Source organism: Meleagris gallopavo, chromosome Z (assembly GCF_905368555.1).
Source record: "Meleagris gallopavo chromosome Z, MGAL_WU_HG_1.1, whole genome shotgun sequence".
Lineage (NCBI taxonomy): Eukaryota > Metazoa > Chordata > Aves > Galliformes > Phasianidae > Meleagris > Meleagris gallopavo.
Window position 1 is genome coordinate 55,100,413 of NC_139435.1, and position 18,633 is coordinate 55,119,045.

General features: G+C 40.2%; 2 protein-coding genes across 2 annotated transcripts; both read right to left on the reverse strand.

The window, feature by feature from the left end:
* Positions 1-1,054: 1,054 nt before the first annotated feature.
* On the reverse strand, positions 1,055-2,940 carry ATP5ME (ATP synthase membrane subunit e). The gene is made up of 4 exons (XM_010725953.2): positions 2,782-2,940; positions 2,608-2,662; positions 2,280-2,378; positions 1,055-1,182 (listed from the first exon to the last, which is right to left on the reverse strand). The coding sequence occupies exons 1-4, from the start codon at positions 2,815-2,817 to the stop codon at positions 1,157-1,159; spliced, it is 216 nt and encodes a 71-aa protein (XP_010724255.1). The 5' UTR covers positions 2,818-2,940; the 3' UTR covers positions 1,055-1,156.
* A 630-nt stretch (positions 2,941-3,570) lies between these two features.
* Positions 3,571-17,240, reverse strand: TMEM175 (transmembrane protein 175). Its single transcript, XM_085214239.1, has 10 exons — positions 16,866-17,240; positions 16,414-16,452; positions 15,649-15,746; positions 13,336-13,387; positions 12,114-12,149; positions 10,912-10,995; positions 10,205-10,369; positions 8,343-8,421; positions 6,329-6,470; positions 3,571-5,781 (listed from the first exon to the last, which is right to left on the reverse strand). Exons 1-10 carry the CDS (start codon positions 17,010-17,012, stop codon positions 5,118-5,120), a joined length of 1,506 nt encoding a protein of 501 aa, XP_085070365.1. The 5' UTR covers positions 17,013-17,240; the 3' UTR covers positions 3,571-5,117.
* Between the last annotated feature and the right edge of the window lie 1,393 nt (positions 17,241-18,633).

Consider the following 18,633-nt stretch of genomic DNA (forward strand, 5'->3'; position numbering starts at 1 on the left):
TCAAGAACTACATGTATACTTTGCTTCCCTTAAAATACTGGCCAGCTAGACAAGACTGAAACCTGGCACGGTTCTCCCTCAGCAGCGCAAGAGACGTTTTTCTCTTTTGAATCAGCTCTCAGCACCAGTGGGAGACAAGGAGAGGAGTCTGGTTTATAATGATCTCACGGCGGGAGCTAATATAGACAGGTCATAGTTGTTTTTGAAGCAGAGTGTGCAAATTAATACCCCTGTGAGATTGGAAGTAGAACGTGTGTGGGGGTGGTTCTTGGAAAGGAGCTGAAGGACAGAGATAGAAAGCTGCCTAGGAAAGCAGGGAGCATAGCTCTGTCTTCAGCCACTTCACATGGATCTGGAAGATGTGCTCATTGTTTTTACCCAAGCTGGCCAGGTTCTGACTCCACCTAAAGCTGGAAAACACTGTTCTCCTTTCAGTAAGTCAGGAGAGGAACAGTTCCACCTCTACTCAGCTTTTCAAAGGAAGAAATGCTACTAAATTAGTGGTTAAAGGCCAATAACTTTTAATCTTCAGTCACATAAGTATAGCCAGCCCCATTTTACAGATAAACTACAGATTGCAATTTGTTCTTAGTTTCAGGGAGCATTTGACCATCTGTGAAATTTTGAAAGACAACTGTTTAAAAACAAGCTATTAAGTTAATACTAATTCCTCATGTTACAGAACAGCTTGACAAATCAAGGTCAAATTTGACTGTAACTGTCAAAAGCAAGAGCAGTACCATTTTCCACTGTGGTAAAATGACTGAGAAAAGATCACAGCAACACTCTACTTAAGCGGGTTAAAACAAAAATACAGGCAACCAATGCAATGCTAGCCTTCCCCATGGACTCCTATGCGTTTTAAAATCTGTGAATTTCCTGATCACAACATTCCCTGAGTGTAACTAATGTGCAGATTATTTCTGCTGATAGAGTAATACACAGATTGTTTCATCAGCAGCTGTGATGGTCAGCTTCTGACCAGTGCAATCTTTGACACTGTAAATATTTCTGTTGCAGCTTTGTGCAATTTAGTCAAAAATACCAACTGAAATGTTGTTAAGTACTTTATTGGTAGAGTAACATGCAGAGACCATCAACCACTACACCATTCAGAGCCTAGCCATGCATCTAAAATTAAGATCCAATCCTTTGTTCATTTCAAAATGGAATCTTCAGATGCTGGAAGGGAAGAAAAACAAACACAGTTAGGACTACTCGTAACTTCCATGCACTACTAAAATATGCAAAACATTAGTGGAATCAAAGATTAGCTTTAAGTATGCCATTTCTTTCTAGCTGGTTTTTGTAATTTCTGCTTCTGCTAACTCAACTGAAGTGTATTTCATTGCTGTAGGGTAAAAGCAAGTTCTTTTGCCTTGCTCACTGGTTAAGTAACAACTTTCTGAAATGGCAATTCAGATAAGCCCTGAAAGTCATCAGCACAGATGCTCCCATTTATCCATCTTGGAAGAACAATGCTCAACTGTTGCACTGCACTGATTCAAGTTCTAAGAACTGCTTTTCTTACTGAGAACTGTACCACGCCACTGCTGGGAAAGCTAATAGCCAACATATGTAATACATAAATAAACATCCTAAAGAAATAATCACAGAACTCCACTTCTAAATGAACTACCAATTCTGCAGGACAGCCTCTGTCCCCCCAAATGCAAAATTCTTCAGCTAAATAAAGACATACCCCAAAGATTTATGTACAGAGTTCAATGAAAGCTACATATTCAAGACGCAAAATAGCTTTATCTCCAATAAAGAAAACCATTCAACGACTTGAATACTGGATTGTATGCTTGTGTAGTTCACTCAAGTTTGTTTTTTCACAGGGTTTTGTTCAACATTAATCTTTTTTCAAGACAATACAAATGTATTTCCCAGAGAAACCCTGTGAAGCTACACCAAAACTAGTGAGGGTTATTCACCAGTTCTGTTCAAGTTTTTCCTTACTGTAAGCCCATTTAACTTACAGCTATTCTGTACATATTAAAAAGGCAAGGGGGACTAAAGAAATAATCCTAAGGATAAAGCATGCTGCTACAGCAGTGCTGTATGGTGAGAATGAGAAAAGCAGCAGTCCTGACATGAGAGACACCACAAGTGAAGCTGACCTCTACAGCTACGCTAGTGATGGCACTGCCAAGTGAGCTGTGGACAGAAGCTGTGGACAGAAGTAGTGGTCCAGGACCTCTGGCTTTGGTCATCAGCTGCCTCGGGGTGAACTATACCATAATGAGGGCAAGCAATCCGACCCAAGAGCCCACCTTCTGCCAGTTCCTTTGCGATCCGTTCGAGCTCCTCACGCTTCTTCTTCTCCTCCGCCTCTATCCTTCTCTCCTCCTCAGCAATAGGCTTTAGGTAGTCTGTCATTAACACACACGGTTAAAAACACCGCCGCTGAGGCTCGGGGCAGCTGTGCGGGTCGAGCTCGCCCACAAACGGAAAGAAAACCCGAGCCAAGAGGGAAGGGGCGGCGGGGCCGCTCATGGGAGGCCTTCCCCCCGGGGCGGGAGGGAAATGGCGGCCGCCTCAAGGTGCCCTTGGGGAGGGCGGGGAGGAGCGGGCCGCGGAGCCAAGGGCCGCCGCACTCACCGTATCGTTTCTTGCCGTAGATCATCCCCACAAGCAGCGCCGAGTACCGGGTGAACTGCGGAAAGCAAGAGAAAAGGGCGCGCCCTGCGCTCAGCCGCCGTTGCCGCCATGCCCGGCCCGACCCGCAGAAGTGCGGAGCGGAGCGGGATGGCGGCAGGGGCCCTGCGGCCTCACCTTGATAAGGGGCGAGACCTGCACCGGTGGGATCATCCTGGCGGCGGAACTGGCGGCAGAAAGCGGGGCTGCGGCGGAAGGAAGCGAAAGGAAGGCCGGTCCTGCGCGCGGCTTTGCCCGCCTTTCTGCCCGCCCCTACTATCTGACGTAGAGAATAAAGAATGTCTGCTCGCTAACGCCGTGTTGAATTTAGTGAGTCTGTTCCCGAATTTTAGATGACAAGTTCAGCTTTTCAGAAGGGAATAACTACAGGAACGCACAGATGATATAATAGAAGGGGCAAAGCATCCTCCAGTTGTATAGGTTACAAGACTGCGCCCCCTCTTCTCTGCCCTCGTGAGACTGCATCTACAGCACTGTGTCCAGACCCGGAGCCCTCAGCACAAGGATGTGGAGCTGTTGGAGCGGGTCCAGAGGAGGCCACGAAGATGCTCAGAGGGCTGGAGCATCACTCCTGTGAAGAAAGCTTGAGGGAGCCAGCCTTCTTCAGCCTGGAAAAGAGAAGGCTCCGGGGAGACCTCCCTGTGACTTTCCAGTACTTGTCTTAAGTAGGAGGGAAATCGGCATTCTGCGTGGTCTGATAGTTATATGATAAGGAGGAATGGTTTTGAACTAAAAGAGAGGAGACTTAGGTTGGATGTTAGGCAGAAAATAATTTGATTCAAATGTCATCTGCAGAGCAGAAATAAAGGGTTGGAAGTTTTGCTATTTTCTTCAACGATTGAAATTTATTACCAGTACAGATATTCACTGCCTATGTGCCAACTGAACCATAGAAACAAAACCGTATAGAACCAAAGTGCTTTTATTAGTTATCAGAAAAAAAAAAACAACAAACAGCAATACATTACACAACACAGAATCCTACTGCAAGTCATTTAGCCTCAACCAGGTATAAAACTCCTGCGTATCTGAAGGTTTATCTTACAGTAAGCATATAATACCAAGGCGCTTCAAACCAAAAGCAAAAAATTCTTTCAGAGTAATCTCAACTGAAAGCAGGTATTTAAATTTGGTTTCATTAATAATTATTCCAAGCATTATTTACTGCAGGACTTTGTTGCTTTTTTTCTATTGTTGTTTTTGTTATTCTTTTTTAAGAGGAACACCAAAATCCCCCAAATATTTTTTAACACAGCATTAAGGTTATCAGGCACTAAGTTCAAAGTGCGAACTAATGCCTCTACCAGAAAGAAATGTAAAGCCTTCCAGAGGGTAGCCAGAAGCTGGATAAATTCACCTGCTCCTTCTTAAACAGCTATTCACAGGAAAAAGTTTGAGCATCAGCACACAAAATTTAAATATACCAATGTCCAGTGGACTAGAACTTCTACTAGTTAGTTCCTTATGAGTTTCACTATTGCTTATCTAACCCCTTGTGAAAGATCAATTCAATTCTCTTTTCCACTGGAGAATTCTTATATATGTCAAGAAAGTCTCACATTCTATCAGAATATAGTATCATGCTTTCACATGAACAAAAAGAGGCTTTCTATGGCATGAGAGCAGACACTGAAAGCCTGAGAAATCCAAACCTTTCATTTCAGATGTAGAGCTGCTTGAGAACTGAAGACAAATTTACTTAGTCTCTCAGCTCTTCAAATTTCTTCCCTAGGAGACATCAAAGCTAGTTCAAACCCTGCATACGTAGCCACAAATCCTCATATTTTAAATACATCATTTTTTAAAAGAATGTAACTGAACTTTTGTTCAGGCAGCCTGGGGGACTGCATACACAATTCAATTCTCAACTCTCAAGAGAAGTTCAAAACTGTTCAAAAGGAGCTTTCAGAATGATCACTGGCTATTGAGAAGCAATGCTGTTGACTTTAGAATAAAGGAGTGAGAGCAGAGACCAGCAATCTGTATACACAAATGTCCTATTATGATACACCATCCACAAAACCAGAAGTGTCCATCACATCTGCCAAGCCTTGCTTCCTATTCTATAGCAGCATAACCAGCTTCTATACCTGTGTTTTGTTTCCATACTGACTACTGCACGTCAGAGGAAGGGCAGTTCATTGGGTATCTGTGTACACCTTCACTGACTATCACTGCAGTTACACTTCAAGCAGCATTTTTTTCCCAAAAAGGTAATTTTCAAGGTAGGGAAGCATGCTTTCTGTTTTCCCCACTTACTCTTTCCTCCCTCAACCCCCTTGTTACTGGTTTTACAGAAAGGCTTTTAGGCATGACCAGCTAAAATTAAAATACGTTCCAGTTATGGCGAACACAAGCTTTAATTTAGATCAATATACAGATCACACATTAAGACAACATTAGTTAGAAGATCTGAAATTAATGATTTAACTTCACATGCACTGCATGGAACTTTATGAGTGTGTTTCAGTAGGAGACAAACATGCTTCCTCTTCTTCTAACAATACAACCTTCCGTCTAGAAAGAGACATCACAGACTTTATGACAGTTAAAGAAATCCTAACAAAAATGCGCAAGGCAAGAAAAGCAAATGGGATTACAATCTGCATAAGATGGAAAATTTCTGTGCTAAATTCACTTAACAAGCATGTTAGAAAGAAGGCCCCAAGGCTCACACAAGGGTAGAGAGCCAGCTTGGCAAACATGAAGGCATGCTCCTTGCCACCATATCTAGCAAAAGGATGCAATGTTTCCCTTTCATGGAGGAGGGCTGTAGTCCATATTGCAAACTGAAATATGCTGGCAAAGAAAGTAATTACACAGCTGACCTGAATAGCTTCTATTTCATTATGTGACTTCTCTGCAAATTCACTGGTCAGCTGGTAAGCCAGCGGAAGACCACCAATGAAAGCCAAGGAAAGTATATTAAGCAATCCCATTAATCGTGTAGCTTTTGTTACATACAGGAAAAGCGAGTGATGGACAAACCACAAGAGACCAATTGTCACAAAAGAACCAAAGTAGGCAAGATAGTTTGGTCCATATTCACTTAAAGCTTCAAGAAGGCTTCCATGAAAGTTCTCCCCAACTTCTCTTGGATCAGGAACATTGTCTTCACTGTGGAAAGAAAACTTACTTTACTTTCATGCACATTTCATAAAACACACCTGGACCAAAAATGTTCTATGTTGTTTTACTCTGAGCAGGCAGAGAAGAAGATGTATCCATTCTGTAGTTCTCAAATTTTTAACTCAGCGTGGGCATTTCAAATAAAATCTCTGCAAATAAATTAGATCTGAAAGGAAATCTGAAAAGTAAACTGGCATTCCTTCAGATTAACGTAATAAAGTTGCCACAGGGACTAAACAGCTTTTCCTGAAAAAAGTCTTTTTATCTGAAAACACAATGAAGTATAAAGGAAACTGTTCTTCAAGAGTCCCCAACATACATTACATACACTGATGGTCACTAGTGTTGGAATGTAGGAGGTTTAAATACCTTTTGTTTGCACTCCTTCCAGAAAATTACACTTAAGGTGACTGCTATAGATTTTAAAAGTGAGTGTCAATGTTTAGCTTGCTTTATTTCTTCAAATATTACATATATACACAAACTGATATGACAGTTAACAATACAGGTTGTGAGAGTCAGCACAAAGCCTTACCATATATCCAAAATGAGCAAGGTTGCTACAATAGCATAGACTCCATCACTGAATGCTTCTACTCGTTCCTTACTCAGAGGCTCATTGAGGTAAAAACTAAAGGTTTCTAAGCTATAGCTTGCCTCCTCTTCATCTCTGGGACCTGGAAAAAAAATCTGGATGTTTTTATACTAAAGACAGACAAAATCAGAAGTTACAAAACCAGGTAGTTAAAGGAAAAAAAAAACAAAACAAAACATATGAATAACATAAGAACAACCAAGCAGCCATGATTTCCCCACCTACTGTCTTTCACCACACCTGACAAAATCTTTCTGTTGAAAGAAGGGTGCTTCTCACATACCCAAGTCAATCAGTCCACATTTTTCATAGAAACATATTTTTCCTGCAGTTGTGACTCTCTCTGAAAGGACAAGTTCTTCAGGGGCACAAAAGTCAATTTTTTCTCCTTCATGGTCAAAAAACCCTGTTCAGATCCTGTGCTATATACCCCAGAATAACCTAACAGCAGTAGATCCTCAAAGACATTGTGGAGAACTAATGCTGTATTGGAAGAAAAGACTCAGTGGAGAATGGAAGCCACTCTCCTATCTGCCTTAAAATAAATCCAGTCTTTGCCCAAAAGATATGGCTCTGTATGTTTGACTGGGCTTTGAATTGCTCACTTAGCCAAGCTGCACCACCTCACAAGTATACATTCAATGAAGAAAAGCCCTGAGGCTTCCAGAAGAAGAGAGGGACTGAATTAAAAAAGCAAATGTAAACACGTGAATCAGTAGAGCAGTAAATTATGTTAGCCATCTGACAAGAGTGAGAAAACACAGCCATAGCCTGACTGTAGACAGATGTGTCCCTGTTGCAGAAGGCAATATTTGTGTACATTTATTCTCTGGCTCTGAGAACATGTCTTTAGGTGTTGCAGAGCTTTTCTGCCTGCCTTATACTGCTGCTGCACAGTGGGGTCAAAGTAAGTTGCCATTTACAGTGAAAACAGATGGACTCGCTCAGGGCTAAACAAGAGCAGTGGAGGCACAGAGGATTACTCTAGTAAGTCTAGTAGGCAGTTCTGATTCCAAAGATGTGATATTAAGTTTAGTAGGCAGTTCTGATTCCAAAGACATAAATCTTGCTAGCATTCTTCTGGTTAGTTTTGCCTTCAAAGGGGCAATATTACTTTCAAAAAACTGAGTAGGTTGCATGATACTACCTTCTCCTTTATTGTAGCACTGGCAATGTCTTTTCTCAATGGAGTTTCAGTAGAGTTTTATCTGGCTGTTTGTATGGTTATGCAATTGTTAGTGTTGACACAAGGGGGCAGAAAGAACCCAAGCAAGACTATGAGGTAATGCCTTTAGGCTGACTTTAGATACGTGAATTTACACTTTTAGACTACTTAGCACTTTGATTAATAAGAGATAACATATTAAACAGTTAATTACTCTAGCAGTGTTTCCATCATATATGTGCTTATTACTCAGGGACATGGTATTACTGGGGAAATACTTCTGGTAGGTGGACAGTTGGACTGGATGATCTTGGAAGCTTTTTCCAATCTTGGTGATTCTATGATTCCAGAATCTCAGATGTGCTGTTGGATGCCAGAGAACATGGAACCATAGAGTACTGCTGAAAAGAAAGTCATGCAGGCACGGAGCTTGCTTCCTGTATTTTTCTGTCCTCATACTCTCCTTTAAGGAAAGAAAAGGGATAGACACCCTGCAGTCATCACTCTGTATTTGTGTGTGTATGATATTCAGAACAAACCAAGAGAGGTTTCACTTTCAGAAATGATGCTGTAACATATATGCTATACGAATCCAGTAGGAAACATAAGTTAAGCAGGCAGCTGAGGAGAAAATGGAAATACAGCTAAATAAAATTCCCATGTCCCCCAAATCCCTATATTCCAAGACTGACATTGGAAGAATTGAAATTACATCATTCCATGCTGTTTGGATAACAATTTGACAGCCTACTAACTGAATATCTGAATACAGCCCTTGTAAATACTCACCTACAATCTTGGTTTTACACCATGTTATGAATCGACTGAGATGTGGAAAAACAATTACGAGCCCAAGAAGTAGATAAGACTATGGGAAAGAAAATGAAGAGAATTTAAACTTAGTAATCAAAACATAAATTTCTCCACAAATTTAATATGAAACTATTATTCACAATCCTTAGTTATAATCTCATGTGATTTTATGGTGTGAAAATTACTCATCTGATATCAACATGCACATCCTGAATACTAACACTTTTTGATAGCTAATTTAATAAAATCAGAAAACCAAGCTAAAACAGGAAGTTAGAGAACCACCACGTTCCTAATGATACCTGGCATTTACCACTTAACCTGCAATACCACATTTCCTAATTAAATCTCTTAAGCACTGTACTGGCAAAAGTGTTTGGATAACTGTGTAATAATGAGGTCAGGGAATGCCTACTGCTTTACAAGTAGAAAAAATAATAAAACCTGCAATTGCTTTCTTTTTATCAAATCACTTTTATATTTCCAACAGGCTGCTCAGAAAGCTGCACTGAAAAAAGAGTGATGGTGACAGAGAAGTATACGGGTTTCTTAAGTTAGGACACAGAAACAGCTGTGAGAGACACTCCCAAGGACAGAGTGCTTCGCAAATTTTGACCACTACTCTACAAAGATTTTGTGAAAATGCTCAAATCTCTTCTGGTTCCTTTACATCTTTGATGAAGGCTGTATATATTTTAAGCATTTCTGTGAGGTGTCATTATTATAAAAATACCCCCACCTCCTTGAAATTCAAATACATCTCAGCAAGTTTCCCCAGCAAGAGCATGATTTAAGTATCCATCTTCTGAACTTGTTTTTGAAGAATATAAACATTATGCTGACCCACTGTGCCAACTGACTGTTGGGGGAACTTGCATAAGCTGCATCAGTCTGCATGCTACTTCTGTCCAAAAGGCAGCCAAAAGTTGTTCACAGATTCTGCGCAAGTCTAAGTTGTTCTCATTAATATTTTACTGTTGTTAATGTTTAAAAAAAAAAATTATACTTGTGAACGAGAGTGGAGAATAACAGTGAAGTCTCAGATAAGAGAAGTATTTTCAGTTACAGTTAGGCATTTTCACACTTGGATTGTTACTTTTGCGAAAAAGGACTAGTTACAGATCCAGTTCTTGCCAGATTTGGGGACTATGACAGTGTATTTAAAAACTCAGTTAAATCCATCTATTCCTAAAGAACAAGGAAGAGGAAAGGAACCTCTGAGTATATTAAAAACTAGATTCCAGTTCCAAGCAGAGATTTTGAGAAAAATAAGAGCAATGAATATGTAGAAGTAACTCCACCACTTTAATAAAGATGGTAGAGAAAAAAGCTGTGTAAGAGCAAGACTTAGCTAAAAGCATTTGTTTTGAGATACAATTAGGCTGGTTGGTCTGCTTACTCTATTTGCTTCCTCATCTTGAAATACTACAATTATATTCACCTCTTTTCAGTTTGTGCAATATGAAGCTCACTTCTTGTAGCCTTTCACATTGTATAACTTACATATGATAAGAAAGATGCTAACTTACATTTTAGAAAATCTGCTTCTGAAAAGTAATTAAGGAAACCATTAAAAACACCTAGGCTGAGTAAAGCAAACACTGTAGTATGAAACTCTTTCCAAACCTATACAAAATCAGTCTAGGGATTGGTCTCTGTGAACTGAACGCGCTCAACACAGAGTACAGACTATAATTACATTACCACAGAATTGGCAACTGAGAAAATCTGCATATTTAACATACAGATCATTATTTTAATACAGTTTTAACAATAACCATAAACACAACTAATATAAGCTGCTTCATCAATGTACTCTGATAAGTGGAAGAACTTACCAAGGGAATAAAGAAAAAAGAAAAGATGGCTGCTAAAAAGCATAAAATTGGTCCTCTTAGGATAATCTTTAGGATGTGACGTTTATAGAAGTTCTGATTTTCAGACACCTGTATCTGCTGATTCAATAAGTGTGGGTGATAGAATCCATACACTACTATCACAGCCTGCAAGAAAAATGTCATAATTGCAAATTACTGAAAATAATTCATACAAGCATACACAGCATTTCAATTTTAAAACTGCAAATCAACAAATTCCGGAACACATTCAACCATATTCTTCACAATAAGACAGAGAAGCAACTAGTGACTACTCCAGGAGAAACCAGAGCCATTGTCAAGTACTTAAAACAGTGGCAGAAAGCGTATGTCCCCTCAGCCATTGCTGTCTGGCCCAGTGAGAACCAGAGCAGGAATGGTGAATTGCTATTTCACCAATTTTAAAACTTTTGAAGAGTGAGGAAAGAATTCCAAACTTTGAGATCAAAAGATCTGTTGTATAAGGGAGCTGCACAGGACAGCAGTAATACAATAATTCATGTCATCAACAAGTACTATCTATGATAACCCACAAAACTTGGAGAACTACTGCTATACAAACAAAAAAAAGGTACTTGTCAATTTATATCCGTAGCTGTCAAACCGAACTTTAGTTCCATTCAATAAAATATAGTCTCTAAAAGAGAAAATGTAATTAGATAACTCACCTGTATAAGACCAATGACAACAGCACAGACACTGAACAGGAAAATTCCAAAAGGTACCCCTGGAAAGGAGGCCATTAAGGAAAACTAGAAGACAAAGCAATGAGATCAAACATGCTGTTAGGAAGCAATTACGAATGAAGTATTCTTCATTTGATACTGAAACTTGAAATCATAAATAACACTTCACTTTTCAGTGCAGCTCCACTACATGTAGTTTCAAGCCACAAACACACATGCAAGCATCCCAGCTGAAAGTGTCTGAAAAGATGGCTTTGCTCTCAGGTTGATTCTGCAAATCCTAACCTCGCTGATGCTATGTCTTCCCAGTAACTACAGACTGCTATGCAGCTGAGCATCAAGTTTAACAACATTTCAGTAGGTATATGTCTGTAACTGAACAGTCTTAATATTAGAATATTTTGTTGAATCTTTTTATTCCTCTAACTCCATGGCTGCATGCCTTATTTATTTATTTCGGTAGCCCTATTATGTAAAAACAAAAGAGGGAAAAAAAAAAAAAAGGAAAACCGACAAACAAACCAATGGGAATTGGTATCAGATAACAGTGCCAACCTTATAAAAATCATTTCAGCTTGAAAGCAAAGAAAAAAGTATATACATTTTCTGACAAAGGCCCTTATACTGATCACAGCCTTATTCTTTGTAGAGTAATAATAACAGAGATTTATCCACAAAGAAATGGCCTGTCATTTGATCTGTTCTAAACATAGAATAGAAATCAACAATCATTTTAAGCAACTGTTTTGTTTTGCTAATTGTGGTGTTCAGTTGCAATTATTCTTGGTAGGTTATCTGACCAAAAATTGCAAAGCATTATGAAACACAGCTTTAGTTTCCTTACAAAATGCAAAATTCTCTCTATTCAACTTTGACATCTCTCAATACATCCACTTCTTTTAAAGAAAACGTGGCAAACTGTGCCTTTTTATGACTATACTTTTTGTTTCACAATATCCATCTTCTGCTCAGTCTGTTGTTAGTTGCAGATAATAACATAATACTATGAATTTTCAAAAACTAAGGATTAATAAATTAATTACAAAATTAACTATTACAATGGATTCTGGGTTTACACTATAGTAATACTATCCTGGTTTTCTGAATACTTTGGTAAAGTCATTCCAAATAGAAAAAAAAAATCACTAATTTCAATACACATCGCATTTTGGAAAGGTACTTACTGTGTACGGCAAGAAAGTTATGATCATCATACAAGCCTTAAAAAAGAAAAAAACATACTGAAAATCTAGGTAAACTACAAGCAAACAATCACACAATTCAAAGCAGAGTATGCAACACAAAAGCTCAAATGCAAATGCTTCATCATGAACAAAACATTTCTGAAGTTGCTGAGCTTTGACTGTAACACATGGCTAGTTTCAAACCCACCTTTTATGTCTCCTATCCCAAAGTGTTCAGGTTTACTTCAGAAAAACACTACAGCTTTCTTACCGGTACAGCTGATAAGAGATTTGTCTATGGCTTGTAACAGATTTCTTGCTAAATTTCTTTGCCCAAAGTACCACATGGAATCTTTAAGAGGTGCTTCTGGTTTTCCTAGCCAAAACCATTAATTTTTTATCACAAATGTCTCAAACATAGTAAAGTCAAATTAAAAAAACAACAACAAAAGCTTACAGCAGACATTGCTTTAAAGGGTAAATTAGTGAAGAGTTACATGCTTTAAGCAATTCTTCCTACATAATTTCCTTTATTGTTCTCAAGGAACTTACATTCAGAATTTTTTTTGATAAAAATTAAAGGAGACACGATTGCAGTGTCAAGAGAACATTTTAAACAGTTTTACAAAGCTCTAGCTAAAACAAGAATATGTACCCCAGGGTAGCATTCCATAACATCTATCAGAAACCAAGGTATTGCAGCATGGCTCATATAAACACACTCTCAAATAAGTGAGGAATTCTTATAAGATTTAAGAAAGAGAAGTCAAAACACTGCTTTAGAGACTGCTATCTCAGCAGTAAGACCATATAATACTGTTTTAAATACACTACACAATGGATTTCAACAGAGAAATGGCTGAAATCACAACTGAAACTCAAACTCACAGCTCTGATTTTTGCTACAAATGACACAACCTTATATGGAGGACATATGTGAGCAATACTGACCGCAAGCGTCAAAATCTTTCTGCCTAGGTGCCTCTTCAGTTCCTCCAATTGAACTGAAGTGTAGAGGTTCTTTTAGCTTACAGTAAAACACATGCAAAATACAAGCAAGTTTGTTTACTGTCACAAGTTTTGCCTGGGAGGAATTTTATTTTTCTCCTGTCTTTGAACTTTGGCAGAGTTAATTAGAAGCTTTCTGTTTCATAGATGCATACTAAGGAAAAAGTGACATATATTTGATAGTTAATCACCAAGCATACCTGGTAATACTCACCAGATTTAGAAGAGCAAGGACATCATCTATAAGCTCTATCACCTGGAACAACCTGGCAAGGCAATATATCATGAACAGGACAGATCCAAAAATCTGCACTGGAACACATCATACAATTTCTATACGCAATATAGAGAAATCTGACTTCCCTTGCTCCAGAAATTATGCAAGTAATTCAAATGCTACCAAAATTCACTAAATCAAGCATGGAAGTCACTTGCTAGAAAAATCTGAAAAGCTACATATGAACAATCAAGTTCAATTGCAGAGCAATTCACTTCTGTTCAAAGGGCATGTGGCATAAGACATACCAACTTGTTTTCTTTGCATGTGTGTGTCAGTTCTATCCCTCCACTGCACCTGATATTTTAGTTCTAACCTTCCACCTCACTTGTACCTTTAATGCAAGGTAAAATTAACTGCTATCTAAAGTCAATTCTATTGTCAAAGAGCAATAAACATGGCAGCTCTGATCCATCTAGTCACATATCAAAATCCTAACAAGGCATAGGGCTAAAAACAGGTGTCACACTTTAACAAAATTGAAGATATTGGGGTTCATGCACAAGTACCATATCAAGTCCATTTGATACTCAGATCCACAAACAAATATACAGTTATCAGATTTACTTTTCAGGTGCTAAACTACGTTGTGACAGAATCTAAGCAGTAAGACTGCACTGGTCTGCAAGATCCAGATTTCAGAGACCATCCAAAGTCTCTGAACTCAGCCTCACATGCCATTGTGAAGAGCTATTTTTGTCATTTTCTCTGAATCTCACTTGTAGAACAGACTTAAGTTCATGCTGTTAGGACCTGATAATCTGCAGAACTCCAAGGCTTAAAACTATTTCTCCTGAAGGTACAACACAGTTGTTGCACAAAGCAAATAAACTCTTTTTCCAAACTGACACACATCTTGTTAATGAAGTTCCCGATGTACATAAGCATTACTAAGAATGAACACCTACCACCCTCCACACACACACACACACACACAAAACCCAAACAAACAAACAAACAAAAAAAAACACACAAAAAAAACCACCAACAAATTTCTTAAAAACTATCCGTCAACATTTATTTATGCAGGTAAGAAGTACAATGTAACAAAAGCACTGATGAGAACTACCAGTTTCAGGAATTGAATTACATGCTGCATCTCTATGAGAATGTGATCAATCCACTTCCTTAAGGGAAGGAATGTAGCAGCATTTATATATTTAAGAATTCAAACAAACACTGCTCTGATTCCAGTAAGCTGCAGAGTTACCTTGAGCAGAGAGATGCAGTTACCTTGATTTTTAGCTCTGAGACTGAGAGACTGAGACTGAGCAACACTATAGCTAGGAGTAACATTTATTCAGGTCATGAGTCCTTTAAAACTATACTACCCATTCACAGCTTTCTAGCTGACTTAAAGCACTTAATTTAATGCTTTTCATTTTCCTTAAGCATGTAGAGGTTTATCTTTTTACTCAAAAGAAATTGCAGCAAACAAAGACCAATGGCAACATTCCATCATTGCAATTAGCACTGCAAGACATACAGTAAGGATTACTATATATATGTTTGAAGAAAAAAATATGTTGCATTGGGTTATAATTGCTTTCCATTTATTTACTATATATATTTGGAAGTGTTATTAGGGGGAAAAAATGGCAAATCAGAACTGCCTACAAATAGCTGAGCTCTAAAGAAAGCAAAGAGGTAATTTTTAGTGACTTCACTGGAACACAGTCCACATTGTCTTTAATGAATTTGGAAACAGGACCAGTTGACCTTGCTCTTGAGACTAAAACCCCTTAGAACGCTATGGCAGAGAAGAAAAAACTTGCCTGCTGCCCCACTTCCAGTGAATGCTTATAAATTATCTCTGCATATTCATTTAACTACTAAGATATAGTGTAGTGGCAGCATACATAGTACTGTAAAATGCTGCACCTGCAACATTTGATTTTGTGAGAAGCACCCCTAAGGAGAGAGAAAGGCAAATTTTAAGCCTGCTATACCGAGTTCTATTCCTGTACTTCACAACTTAAGAACTCTCAATTTTTCAGCATAATTTTAATTCCACTGAAACTATTAAGTGAAATAAAGAGTAATTCTAATTTTAAAGATATATAATGCTTGTTTTTTTCTCATATCAGTTTCCATTGTGGAGAAATATATTTATTCATGGCTTTGGGTAGAATTTTTATACTAAGAAAATCCAGAAACATAACAGCAACGTAAAAATGTTACCTCCCAACTTTTTAAACAAGAACTTTTTTTAACTTTGCAATGGAGTTCAACATTTTTTTGTCTTCCTACCTTACATGTGCTGCCCATGCCACTGTGACTATTAAGAAGGTCATCAAGTACACCGCAATTTTGGTTAGAAGAAGTTGCTGAACACTTTCACCTAGTTTCTGAAACAAAATAAGAAGTTACACCCAGATAGAAATGAAAGATTAAAAAAAGCTACTCATAGACTCATGCAGCACATTTGCTATGACCATGGACCATAGTTGATTCTCCTAAATTAAATTAAACAAAATGCTCAGTCTTGAGTCTGGCTGTTTCTAAGAGCAGAAACACATACTCTGATTTGGAATTATGAGTCTTTTCAAATGATTAATTTTCACTGCCCAACACTCGTGCTTCTTTCAGATTTATTTTATGTAGTCCTTTTTTCCTCCACCTTTATTCTGATTGGTTATGATTAGCCTGATTTTAAACCCATGTTCATTTTATGCTATACTAAGTGGCTTCTCTAAGTATATTACAAACAAGATGCAATGATGTTTTCTGACAGATGCTTCAGTCAGATAGGTCATTCATTTCCATACAAAATAACTGCATAAAATCGATGGCCTGCATATTCTATACAGCTTACTAAGGCTTTATCGTGACTTTGGTAAACTACACAGGCCTTCAGTATCTAAGTTCTTCACCTCAGGCAATACAACTCCTCTTTGAGGTTTAATACTAATGGCTTGGGAGTTCAGGTCTTGAATGGAAGAGGGACGTTGCATTAGGATGCAAAATGCATTTCCAAAGACTCGAGAGACAACCAAAAAACAGCAAAGAAGGTACCTGATCGGGATGTATTTTTGTGTGAGCCACAGGCAAAATCTGAAATAAGAAAGTTCCATTAGTACAAGTCAGAACATTATAAAAATCGAACGAACTTCAGGAGGTGCAAATACTCAGGGCTCGTATAACGACTCATACTGGGTCACGTAGCGGCTCATTAAGAGCAATGCTACCCCCGTACTCGTTCGCGGAACCCGCTCGCGAGAGCCTGGAGCTGCTCCGACAGACGGCAGTGACCTCTCCGGGGAGAACGGCGTAGGGGCGGGGGAGGGGGGAATGTAAACACATCTCGGCACCCGAGCACGGCGCTGGGCTCGGTCCGTAAGGCAGGGCAGCAGCGGCAGGGCAGCGACTCCGGGACATGCGGGGCGCAATCCTCGTCCCTCCCCGCCCAGCCTCTGCCCGTCGGAGAGGGTCCGGGCCCCGCGCAGGCCCCCGCGGCCGGCGCTCACCATCACCGTGGCGATGATGGACAGCAGCGCGTCGCTGTAGGCCAACAGCCGGTGCGACGTCTGCGTGCTGCTCCCCAGCTCCAGCTCCAGCTCCGTCTTCCTGGCCCTGCCGCCGAGGCCCGGCGTGGCGGCCCGCGGAGCCGACATGGGCCCGGTGCGGTGCGACCCGCCCCGCCAGCACCTCTCCCGGCACGGCGGCCGCGGGGCGGGGGCGACAGCGGAGCGGGCCGAGAGCCGCTAGCCTCGCTAGAGTGGTTGCGAGGAGGAAAACGCCGCCTGGAGCTGGGGGGTGTCAACGGCTTCCGTCTGCGGCCCTGCCCCGCAGCACGCGTCAGCCCCGGCCGGCACAGCCCTGCAGCCTCCCCGAGGATCGCCCCGCCCCGTCCTGGTGCTGCCTCGCCTCGCGTGCTGTATGCAGTTTGGATGCCACAGTATAAAAAGGACTTAAATATATGCATCCAAAAGGGATACGATGATGGTGAAGGGTCTGGAGAGGAAGATGTGTGCAGTGCTACTGCTGTTCCTTGGTGCGCTCAGCCTGGAACAGAGGAGCGCAGCTGTATGCGTGGGCAGCTCTAGGCCTGAAGGCTCACACGAAGTGATGGGCTCTCTTCAGGGGTCAGCAAGGACTGTTGCCGGGGCTGGGATACTAGGTCTGGAGAGACTAAGTAGCACACAAAGTATGTCTGTGCTAAAAGGTCTCACAGTGCTGAAATCTGGCGTGCAAGTGAGTTAGTAGACATTGGAAATAAGATAGTATGGTCTTAGGCAATAAATAGAAGAACCTGTGAGTTATTCATTTGTATCCCAGGCTCTGCTGGCTCTGCTTTTACAACTGGTGGAAGTTAGCTCTCAAACCTACCTATATTCCACAACTGATCACCCTGAGACAGTGATTCTTCCAGGAAGAATGGGAATAAAAAACCTGGCAATCTTGGCTGCATTCAGGCTAGAGGAGAAAGCTGCAAAGGTGAGGAATGGGCAGCAGGTTTCTAATGCGTACTAATGGGAGACTCATGTCAGGAACTGTAACTGGCTAGCCATGAGCCTTAGCGAAGAGGAATCTAGGGAATCACCTCTGGAGTTTTTTGGGGAAGGCAAGCAACAGTCTAGAGAGAAGACTGTGTGTATATTTGCTTCTTAGAATAGCATATGTTCTGCTGAAGTTTCCTGAGACAGGTATGTGGTTTGGGACTGGTACTCCTTGGCTCTGACCCACAGTAATAAGTTTAGCAAGCAACCGTAATATGTAAACAGGCTGGTAACATATCACCCCCTGCCAGCCTTCTGTCTTCCCATTTCTAGTGCCAGGATGTTGACAGGCAAGCTTCCTGTTGGTGGTGTGATTAAGCCCACCATTGTTATCAAAACTTAGGTGCTGGGGCCACCAGCATGTGGTGACAGCTGTCACAGGGTAGGGATGCCATAAGAGCATATGAAATATTACCTTTAAGATCAAACAGCACCATTTCTAAGGACTGGGGCTAGAACTGTTGCTGGACAGTAAAACCTGTGATCCCTCGGTGGTCATGGACACCTCCACTATCATCTTCTGCTTCTGAGGATTGAGTGATGTGTGTTCTTTCAGGTAAAGCCTGAGTGTAGCCTGTAATTATTGTACTGTGTGTTGATTATTGAGAATTTGACACATGATCTGCAGAATGTCCAGGTGACTGAAAAGTCCAGGTAACTAAGAATTCTACATAATTAGATAGCTATGGTAATTATTAGGAATTCTATGTTAACTATAGGCTAAGTGCTAGAAATT

Coding starts and splice junctions, on each gene's coding strand:
- ATP5ME (XM_010725953.2), bottom strand. CDS start 2,817: ATGATCCCACCGGTGCAGGTCTCGCCCCTTATCAAG. Junction 2,663..2,781: donor AGGTCTCGCCCCTTATCAAG/GTGAGGCCGCAG, acceptor TGCTTTCCGCAG/TTCACCCGGTACTCGGCGCT. Junction 1,183..2,279: donor CGCAAAGGAACTGGCAGAAG/GTGGGCTCTTGG, acceptor CTTCCCTTCCAG/CATCTGAAGATTCCATTTTG.
- TMEM175 (XM_085214239.1), bottom strand. CDS start 17,012: ATGTCGGCTCCGCGGGCCGCCACGCCGGGCCTCGGCGGCAGGGCCAGG. Junction 15,747..16,413: donor CAAAAATACATCCCGATCAG/GTACCTTCTTTG, acceptor ATTTTGTTTCAG/AAACTAGGTGAAAGTGTTCA. Junction 13,388..15,648: donor GCATGGGCAGCACATGTAAG/GTAGGAAGACAA, acceptor TTGCCTTGCCAG/GTTGTTCCAGGTGATAGAGC.